We start from the raw sequence: 10,571 nt of genomic DNA, 5'->3' as shown, positions 1-10,571 counted from the left end.
GCCGGGTTTTCAATGCGTCTGCCCCCGCCCATGGCTCCCGGCCCCTGCCCAGGCCCCGCTGCGATTGGCCCCTGGGCGGAGCCCGCAGCAGCGTCTGACTCCGCGCGCGGGTAGAGAGGCGGCCGCCACTGCGCATGCGCCGCGCCCTGCCCGGGGCGAGTTCTGGGGGAGCCGTTGGGGCCGTTACTCGGCGCGCTGCTGCGTCCGCTTCGGGCGGGGCGGGGCGGGGCCGGGCCGGGACGGGACGAGCGCGGAGGCGCCGAGCGGGGTGAGGCGGGAGCCGCGAGGGGGGCGGGGTTCAATCGCTGCGGGGGCGACGGGGGGGGGCTCTTGGGCCCAAATCTCTGGGGGGTGCGGGGCTGGCACCAGGCTGGCTGCGTGGCCCGTGCTGGTGTGTTGGGGACAAGGGCCCCACCTGCCGCGGGGGGGAGTGCTCCTGCCGGGCGCGGCGCGCGGGGATAGTGGCCGGGGGCGTCCCCACACAAACCCCCCCAGGCTGCTCCGGTACCGAGCCTCGCCCCACAGCTACGTGGGGGGGGGGGGCCGGGAGTGAGAGCGAGGCTCCCAGGACACGTAAGGCCCAAAGTCAAACCCGCGCATGCGTGTGATGGCGCGTTGGGGTCCCCCGTCTCCTGCACCCCGAAATGGCACAAACAGACTGCACCCGCCGGTGGAATAGAGGAAGTTTTTTGCCTCTCCAGGGTACAGCACAGCACAGATGTAATCTGGTCACAGAGCTGGGCTAGGATGCCTCAGGCCCCCTTGAGATGGGGGAGACCGGGCCCCTAAACTCCAGCCCCTTTCCCTAGGCTGTCTCCTCCATGCTCCCAGACAGCAACTAACCAACACTCTTCCAGCCCTGCCCCCCAGCCAGGGCAGCATCCACCTTCCTTTGTTCCTCTCCATAGGGGGTGTCTGGTTCAACAGGTTTGGCGTTACCTTTGCATAATGAGGTTTTCCCTGCTGGGTCTTGCTCCAGACAGCAGAGGTCACCACAGCCCTGCAAGTACCCCCCCCCCCCCCCCCCACGTCACAATGCGCAGCACGGGGCTGTCCCAGCTGCTGGAGCAGCGGGCCCACCTGGGGCCAATCGCGCAAACAAGCCCCATGCCCAGCTAAGTGAAGGGAAAAGCAGAAACCCCAACCCGGGCAGCCCCAGCCCAGCCAAACAGCAGCTGCATGACACCATGGGGTTAGGCTGCAGTAGCAGCACAAACCTCTCCCGGCCTGGCCTGGGCTTCACGTGGAGCTGGGAGCAGCCCCCGGGAATATTCCAGCCTGTAGGATGTTGGGCCCATGTGCCCGTGGGGCGCCTTTGTGGGTGTGTTCTTCCCTCCTCACTCCACCCAGGTCAGGAGGAACCCTTGGGGCATTATCTGTGGCCAGGCTAGGCAAGATTCACTGATGTATGTAAGTATGGGTAGCAGCACTGCTGGATTGAAACATTTTTTCAGTAACTCCAGTTAACTTTCACAATGGCAAGAAAATGAGCATTTCTGTGCCCTTATTACAAATCGGAGTTTTCACAGGTGCAGGGACCGAGGGGGGAATAGGTCACTAGCGAGTGAGACCACAATGCATGGCAGCAGGCACTGGGATTCCAAACATTAAGGCTTTGTCGCCAGATTGGCAGCATCACCTCTCAAAACATGCAAAGTCTCTGGCCTTAAACCGAACAACTAAGTTCTCGGGCAGCGTTATTCTTACCTGGCATCGGGGTTACTGTCATTATGACCTGAAGAATTTTCCACTGGTTTGTGTGTTGAGTAGGGCAGGGATGTTACATTTAGCTTCATTGGCTGTTACTACTCTTCAAAGGTAAAAGTGCTGCGGGGAGCATATCCCCCCCCCCCCCCCCCGGGCTGCACATGAAGTTGCTGCTCCAAACAGCTGGGACAGCCCCATGCTGCACCTGTGCTGGTTTGACTTTTGGGCCTTATGGTTACTGGGGGCTTTGCTCTCACTCCTGCTTCACCACCACATAGCTGTGGGACCAGGCTCAGTGCTGGGGTAGCCTTGTTGTGGGGTGGCAGCTGCTGGGTGAGTGGCTGTGCCTGGCTCCCAGCAGCAGGGTGGGTTGGTGGGGCAGGAGAGTTGGGGGAGTTGGGTTTTGTGTGGGGACGGCATCACCACCCATCTGGCACTTGCAGGGCATCAGTGTGTGGGGAGGGGATCTGTCCAAGGGGCACATGCATGCTGTGGGGGAGGGGGCATGGAAAGGCTGAGGGGCTGCAGCTCAGCTTGTGGGAGTTGGGGAGATTGGCACAGCTGGACTGGGGGAGGAGGAGCGGTTGTGATGCACCATCCTGTGCTTCTTGTTGTTCAGGCTTTGGGTATCGGTGCACCGTCTGGGGGCTCTGCTCTGGCTGTGCAATGGCCTTGCCTCCTTCTCTCTGGCTGTTGGTGCTTCCTGATGCTCTCCCTGACAGGCTTTTGAGGGGTGGGGGGGGGGGGGGGCTGAGAGCTGGGTGCAGGCTGGAGGTGCACAGAGGGGCTGTGAGAGGGGACTGCAGAGTGTGCAGGTGAGGGATTTGAACACAGGATGAGGAGGGGCCCTGGCATGAGAGGCACAGACACAGGGGGAAGGGTTCTGGCTGGGGCAGTTGGCTGAGGGGGCCCAACTGGCTGGAGTGGGCAGTGGGTGAGTAAAGCTTTTAAATTTTGATTTTTTTATCATCAGTGCTGGTGTATCACGCACACGCCCTCCAGACCTACCCCCACATTGCTGAGCTCAGGAAATTGAAACTACCCCTGTTCCCCAGCCCAGAAGCAGCCATGGCTGCAGAGTCCCCGGTGAAAAGTGTCTAGGAGGAAGCGCTGTGTCCCGTCTGTCTGGAGGATTTCACAGCCCCTGTCACTCTGCAGTGTGGGAACAATTTCTGCCAGGCAACCCTAAGACGTCAGTGCAGAGACACTGGGCATCAGAGTCCCCTCCAGCCCATCCGGCAGCTGACAACGATGGTGGAACTAGCCAAGCCGCTAAGTTTCCAGGCAGCATAGAGAGCAAGATGGGACAGTGTATGTGGAGAGCACCAGGAGGCTCTGAAGCTGTTCTGTGAAGAGGATCAAACTCCCATCTGTGTGGGGTGTGACAGATCCTGGGATCAAACGGTGGTGCCTATACAGGAAGCTGCCCAGGAGTACAAGGTACAGAGTTGCTGTCCAGTGTGATGGGAAATAAGGTTGGGTTTTAATTACAAGCTAATTTCATTGACTGTTACCTGGCAGATGTGTGACATGGCACTTTAAAGCCTTCATGGTACAAGAGATGCTGTAAAAAGTAAATGCTCTGGCTGCGTGGCAACTTACATCAAGTCTTTACAGATACCTGAGGTGGGAAATGTGTCTCTGAATCCTGAGACCCAGCCCTCACTGGTGACAGGAGGGGTTTTTGTATGAGGGAAGGTGTTAACAATCAGAGGGGTTTAGCTCACAGGAGCGACAGGCCAGTCTATGGGAATGAGTTGCCTTAGGACTGGAGAAGAGGAGGTTACAAGCTGTTACTGACTGGCTGAGAAGCAGTACCGGTAGTCATCTGTCAGTTGCCTTATAGACCCACAATGCAATCAGGGCCCTGCACAGCACCCAGCAAGGGACAATCCCTGCCCTGAGCAGGTCACAGTCTAGTTAGACAAATGGTGGGAAGGGAAAGTGAGGCAGCAAGTTCCCTCATGGTCAGCAAGCAAATCAGTGGCAGAGTTTAGCTCAGACCCCTGCTCTCTCCAGGCTCAGTCCACGGCTACACTAACCACTAGTCCGCAGTCCCCCCACCCCTCAGCATCTCTGAACAATGATGAAGTGTGGCCGTTGGAGGGAAAGAGGCTTTGCTACAGGCCCCAGTCCAGCAGGGAGAGTGCTAGAGGAGGTCATTGGGCTGGATGCTGTGTGGGGCCTTGAGTCCACCCACAGCACCACTCCAGGCTGCGCAGGGCCATGTCAGGCACCACTGGGATTCGACTGGATTGTAGCAAGAGTTCAAACTGGTTAACTGATGAGCTAATGTTTATCGGTGCCAGTTACTAGTTACACTCCCCACTGCTCTCGGCAATGCCCGCTTCCCCTAGCAGCTAACATCAGTCTGCAGCTGCTGGGAGTCCCCACCTGCCGGCAGTCATTGTGGCCACTTCTGGAAGACCCCACGAGAGAGCCCTGCCCCCAGGAGAACCCATGTCTGCTACTGGCCTTGCCTGTCAGCAGGTTAAAAAATACTGTCACTGATAAAATTGTAATTGGTTACATGATTAATATTCTTAACCCTTTTTACCTCCCACATCCCCTCTTGCATCATTCTTTATAAAGGTGCCACTACAGATCTGTCCCCCACCCTAACAGGCGTCCTGCTGCATCCACCCTCTCCTCCTGTCTCTTTTTCTATGGACAAAGCCACATCTGGGGCTGAATCCCTGCCAGACAGGGACAGAGCGCCACAAAACTGGGACTGTGCAGCTTAAAGGCAGACAAAACAGGCTCCCAACATCTTATGGGGTTTATTTCCGTTTCTTCAGGAAAAACGTGAGGCGCATTTGAAGTTTCTGAGGGAAGAGAGAGAGAAGCTGCTGGGATGGAAAATGTCAGCTGAAGGAAAAAGCCAGGAGTGTCTGGTAGGTGCCTGTGGCTATGGACTAGCAGGGACTGGCAGTGGGAGGGCTGTGTTAGGAGGCAGACTCCTGTGTGGCCTTGGTGAGGTTGGGATAATTTGTCTCTCTCCTGGATCATGGATTGCAGGGTGAGATCCATGTAGACAGGCCCTGAGCATTCATGTCAGTGCATGAGTTAATGTCCAGTCCCTGTGACTTTCTCAGAAATCATCCCTGAGGAAGCTGAATGTCCCCCTGAAAGGCTGTCTGCTGGGTCTCCTCACTTGGTGCATTAACATGTTTGCTTCTTTTTCCTCTCTGGGTATCTCTGTCAGGCTGGTGCTGAGTCCTGCCTCATGGTGCTCTGGATCTGAATTCCCAGTGCCCATAAAAAACAGAAGATGCTGCCCATTACAGACATGGGAACATCCCTTTCAGAGGGACACAGGGGCCAAAGGAGATGCTGGGAGAGATGCCTCTGCCTAGTAACCACAGAGTAGAGTCAAATGTCACACAAATTTTAGGTTTTTCCAAAAAGTTCTCCCTGCTGCGCATTCACCTCCCAATGAAAGGGCTGCATCCATGTCCCAAACAGCCCTCTCCCTCTTTTCATACAGAAATAGACACAAGCCGGGAGGCAGATGATTGTCGCTGAGTTTCAGCAGCTGCATCAGTTCCTGGTGGAACAAGAGCGACTCCTGCTGGCCCAGCTGGAGAAGTTGGATGAGGAGATTGTGAAACTCCAGACTGGTGTACTCAGGAAACTCTCCGCCCAGATTTCTCGTCTTAGCGAGCTTATTGAGGAGCTGGAGGGGAAGTGTCCAAAGCCAGCAAGTGAATTCCTGCATGTGAGAGTGAGGGAGAAACATCCCAGCTCCCTACACAGGGAAAGCAGTCTCCTATATCACAAGCGCTGGGGTCCAGTTGTCAGATCTCAGTGTAACACCTTTTGCATTGCTGACATGTGAGTGATATTGTGCTTTGTAGAGTTACAGGCACAGAGACATTAGAGATGGCAAAGCCACATGTGCAAGGGAATCCAGGGGCCAGACCAGGGCCTCTTCCCCATATTTGTAAAATCCCTTCCCTGAGGTCCCCTGTGTGTGTCTGATGGGGCTAAGATTCTTTTGTCTCTTTTCTCTAGGATGTCAGAAGCACCTTGAGCAGGTACGTTGCTCTCTCTCCCCTCATGCTGCACCACACAGAGAAAGAGCTTGGAGCTGATGTTAGCACCAGATGTTGGATACAGATGTCTTTGACTCGTTTAATTCTGAGTGTCTCACTCTCACACAGCAGACTCTGGAATTCCCCATTCAGGGGCACTGTCTGATGTCAGGTGTTTCCTAGAGCTATCACCTCCCTGGGGTCTAGCTGCCTCAGGACTGTAGGGCTGAAATATGGGCCTGTCACTGCTGGGCACATTCAGCCCAGGGCAGCAGGGACCAAGAGTCTGTCCCACCCAACGGCTGTTTGGAGACCTGTGTGGAAGGAGCTGGGGAGCGGGGAGCTGGTGTCTCAGTCTAGTTCCCAGTGGGCAGATTTCTACAGCCCTTAAGGTGCTAAGGACCAGGAGGTTCCCAGGTGGAGGCCAAGGAGTGAGATGGCCATGGACGTGGAGTCTCAATTCCACTTTTATCCCCCAGCTGGTCTCCGGGCCAGAGGTGAAGAACAGCAATGGGACCTTTCAGAGGAAGGTTGCACAGTCATGGGCTGTGTTGCCCCTGTTCTCAGGCTGGGAGAACTGGAGGAGTTCTAATGCCATGCCTGTGAGGGTATGTCTGCACTACATGGCTCCGTCGATGGAGCCATGTAGATTAGATTTGTAGACATATGAAAATGAAGTGGCGATTTAAATAATCACCGCTTCATTTAAATTAAAATGGCTGCCACGCTGTGCCCATCAGCTATTTGTCGGCTAAGCGCAGGGGTCTGGATGCTCCGCGGTTGACATCAAAAGCCTTTGTCGACTGCCCTGGTAAACCTCATGCCACGAGGCATAACGGGGCGATCCACAAAGGCTTTGGATGTTGACCACAGAGCGTTTTGTGGGCATTGATTCTTTGGTGAAGTGTCTGAGACGATTGTCCAATATATATAGCAGACGGACACTGTTGGCACATGATGGCATCAATTATATTTCTGGATGAGCAGGACTACGTGTTCTTGATCTTATAACTGAATTGGTTAGGTCCAATAATGGTATCAGCAGAATGAATATGTGGACAAAGCTGGCAACGGGGTTTGTTGCAAGGGAAGGTACCAGGGTTGGTATTAGTGTGGTATGTCCTGTGGTTATTGGTAAGAATCATCCTGAGGTTAGGTGGTTGTCTATAGGAGACTATGGGTTTATAAATGAGCAGATGCAATTGTATCGATCCATTGTCTATAGCCAAACCCTTTGATACTACTGCATGTGCTCAGATCCCACTGACAGAGACCAGAAACTTCAGGATCTCTAACAAGCATTTATAAACCTCAATTACCCACCTGGAGAAATAAAAAAGCAAATTGAAAGAACAGAAACCATCTACTTCAAGACAGACCTAAGAGAACCAACAATAGAACACCACTTGTCCTATAGCCCCCAACTTAAACCCGTCCAACACTTTATCAATAAACTTCAATCTATACTGGAACAGGATACTACCTCCAAGAAGCTCTGGGAGACAGACCCATAGGCCTAGGATAAAATCCAAGAAGAGCCGTGCTGCCTAAATCCCATGCATGGCAACACAACAGGATGATGTAGGAAACACGTGTTATTCATTTTGAGAAAAGAGGCGTTGACATCACAAAAATGTTTTCTCTGACACGTGACAGTGCCCTGCAACAGTGGGAAAGTGGAAGAGATTTGTAAAGATCATTGAGGATCCCATTGGCCACCTGATGGTACATTTTCATTATATTATTCACCAAGAAAATCTTTGTGTCAAGATTTCTGACTCTGAGCTTCACAATGGGATGGCTACAGCAGTGAAAATGGTGAATTTTCTTGTTGTTTGATCTGCCTTGATGCATTGGCAGTTCCAAGCCCTGCTTGAGAAGATGGACAATGCACAGAAGGGCTTTCCATTTCCCAGCAGTGTTCGTAGGTTGCGCCATGGGATGGTTTGAATGCACTTTGTGGACTCTCCTGATGAAATTAAGATCTTTTTGCCAGAAAAAGGTCAAAACTTCCCTGAACTGGATGTACAAATGGCTCATGCAACTAATGTTTCTAGCTGACATCACCGCACACCTAAATAAACTCAACCTCCCTCAACAGGGTGCAAACCGGACTCTTCCGCGTGTTTTTTAAAACAGAGAAGGTATTTGTTGTGAAACTTGCCATTTTTTTCTCAGGATATTGACACCTCAACTTTTTGCTATTTCTAGCATTTGAAAGAACTATTGAAACATCGCCAGTGTTGCTGAGATTAAAATGTACATACACGAACTCACCGCTGAATTTTCTGTCAGATTTCAAGTTTTCCAATTGGCCCGATGTATTCCTTTCTAAGCAAACCAGACAACTTTGTTGCCAGTGACATGGATTCAACAGTGCTTCAGTGGATGGGTGTTGACGATTTCGAAAGGCAGTGCATTGAATCGCAATGCTCAGACTTATGGGTCTCAAAGTTTCGGGATCTGCAGCACACACTTGAGGCTACTGATACAGATCATGGGGTCTCTATCATGGCCTGTTGGAACGCCCTGCCTGTGAAATTTGACTGTTTGAAGAAAGTGGCATTTTCACAGCTCTCAGCCTTTGGATCTACACACCTATGAACATGCATTTTCACATATGTCCATCTCGGAGCCGGTTAACAACTGAACACTCAGAGGCTTGTGTGCTGCTTAAAGTATCAAACCAGGAGCCTGAGATCAGAGAAGTCGGCAAGGCAAAGCAAGGCCATGGATCATCTGGTCATCTGAAGAAGTGGTCTGTGCCCACGAAAGCTCATGACACCATTTACATGTTTTGTTAGTCTTGAAATGCTACCAGACTATTATTTTTTAAGGTTTTACTGAATGGTGAGATCTGCGTCTTAATTTCTTTATTAATGAAGCTGCTGCAAGTAGCACTATTATTGACTTTAAAAGTATCAGAGGCACGCAGACCTGCACATGGAGGTGAGTAAGTCAAATCACGTCACTCCACCTTGGAAAGGTAGCTGACCTTGGTCTACCTTGTGGCAAGGTACAGAAGCAAGAAGAGCTTCCTTTGCATTGCAAACTGGATTTTCTTTCCTTTTTTTTTTTTTTTTTAAACCTGAAAATAATCCTTGGGGAATCTCTGACCCGGCCACACAAACATCACTTTTCCTTCTTCAAATCACAGTTTTTCCATCTCACCTTGTCACACGGAACCTCTTGTTTTTCCAGCACTGTGCACACAAGCTCTAAGTTCCTGGTTCCCGTACTGCTCCCTGCGGGGGTTTAGCACGGTGAGTTGATGTGGAGGAGAAACCCAAAACCCCTCCTAGGACAAGGAGTTGCTCCCTTCTCTGACACTCCTGGGGCTCCCTGGGCTTCCATGGAATCAAATTCCTGGGGGCTCAGGGGAGGAGGTGTCCCAGCCCCTCCCTAGGCTGCTAGCAGAGAATTTCTGCCGGCTCCCCATGTCCTGCTGGAGAACCCCCTAGAGGGGCAGGAGAAGCAGTACAGAGGCTTGCTGTGGGGTAAATGAAAGCAGAGGTCAATGGCTCCTCTCAGGGGGTTGTTTGGGTTGGTCTTGTGACCCTGGTGGATGAATCTGGAGGTTAATTGGAGTTTGTGTCAGTGGGTTTGGTTGGGCTCAGGCCCGTCCACTGGTCACCTCTTTGACCCAGACCTCTCTGAGCAGAGGGGGGATCCCTCACTCCCTGTTCTGACCCCTGCAGCAGTGGAGAATGGACCCGGCTTCATCAGGTTCTCCTGAGCTTCTAGTGAAGGGTAAAAGCCGGGATGGTCCCAGGAGTTTCCAGAAACATGGACCAGACTTTTCAAAACCCTCCCTCCACCACGAGAGCCAGATTTTGTCCTTGCCTGGCAATGACAATGTTTCCCCTTGAGCCCAGGGACAGGTCACAACCTCAGTTCCCTCCAGGGGGCGCACAAAGAATTTGAATCCCGCCCCCCTCCTCAGCAGAACCACTGTGCAGCACCCTCCTCCCTTGGAAACTAAATTGCAGGGAGGAGGACTTGGGAGTGTGGGGGCAAGGGCCATGTGGTGGCTGCTCCTGGGACCAGGGCTGAGTCTGTGGTGCATGGAAAGCACCTTATTGTGCCTAACACGCTTTCAAGTGATGGCTGGACAAGGGCTCTCCTCTGTGTGTGTTTCACTGGCTTGGTTTTGTCCAAAGCACACGTTATCGGTTTGGTTTTGACCAAAGGTTCCTCAACGTCATTGCTTATTATAGATATCACACAGCCATAGCCAATGGAGTGTTCTCGTGAGAGACACTGGTAGAAAACGGGCGGCCCACACCCAGGTGTGGCCTCAGTAGGAGACATGTCTGAGCCAAGGAGAATAAAAAAAACACTCTCGGGGATGGAGGATGTGGCTCAGCTGAGTCTCAGCCACCTAGAAAAACAGCCTGTTCCTAACTCAGTCGTTTTCTACTCTGTTGAAACAAACAAAAAACAGTTTCCCTCCAGCTCGACCTCAACAAGCATTTTGAAGAGGTGACCTAGGGCCTGTAAATACCTTGCAAAACAAGCCAAGCTCCAGCAAGATGACCAAGCCACACCAGGTGCAAGCTAAGTTGCTGCCCAGCACAGTGGGCCCGTCAGGATTTCCCTGTGGTGGAGTGTGGCCTTGCCTTCCTGCCACAGGAATCCAGGGGGGACATGATACACTTTACTCTTTGGGAAGTGACTCTTGTATAGTACAACATTAACAGCATCTTGCCCCTGTTCTTACGTTGTATCGGAGGAGTTTGTGGATCACCGTGAGGGGGTGCTGTTACGTTTGTGTCATAGATCTGTATTATGTAAAATTACAAGCACTATTTTAAAGACAAATTTCCAGAC

At 52.4% G+C, this 10,571-nt stretch overlaps 1 protein-coding gene across 1 annotated transcript; it reads left to right on the top strand.

Moving 5' to 3' along the window:
• Positions 1 to 31: 31 nt before the first annotated feature.
• Positions 32 to 9,434, top strand: LOC102463042 (E3 ubiquitin-protein ligase TRIM10-like). Its single transcript, XM_089771199.1, has 6 exons — positions 32 to 268; positions 2,681 to 3,147; positions 4,506 to 4,601; positions 5,195 to 5,425; positions 5,722 to 5,744; positions 6,999 to 9,434. The coding sequence occupies exons 4-6, from the start codon at positions 5,219 to 5,221 to the stop codon at positions 7,006 to 7,008; spliced, it is 240 nt and encodes a 79-aa protein (XP_089627325.1). The 5' UTR covers positions 32 to 268; positions 2,681 to 3,147; positions 4,506 to 4,601; positions 5,195 to 5,218; the 3' UTR covers positions 7,009 to 9,434.
• Positions 9,435 to 10,571: the final 1,137 nt, after the last annotated feature.

The sequence above is a fragment of the Pelodiscus sinensis genome, chromosome 19 (genome assembly GCF_052426305.1).
Source record: "Pelodiscus sinensis isolate ZL-2025 chromosome 19, ASM5242630v1, whole genome shotgun sequence".
Taxonomy (NCBI): Eukaryota; Metazoa; Chordata; order Testudines; family Trionychidae; genus Pelodiscus; species Pelodiscus sinensis.
Note: the sequence above shows the minus strand (reverse complement) of the source record. Positions and strands in the feature narration are given on the sequence as shown.

Coding starts and splice junctions, on each gene's coding strand:
- LOC102463042 (XM_089771199.1), top strand. CDS start 5,219: ATGATTGTCGCTGAGTTTCAGCAGCTGCATCAGTTCCTGGTGGAACAA. Junction 5,426..5,721: donor CAGCAAGTGAATTCCTGCAT/GTGAGAGTGAGG, acceptor TCTTTTCTCTAG/GATGTCAGAAGCACCTTGAG.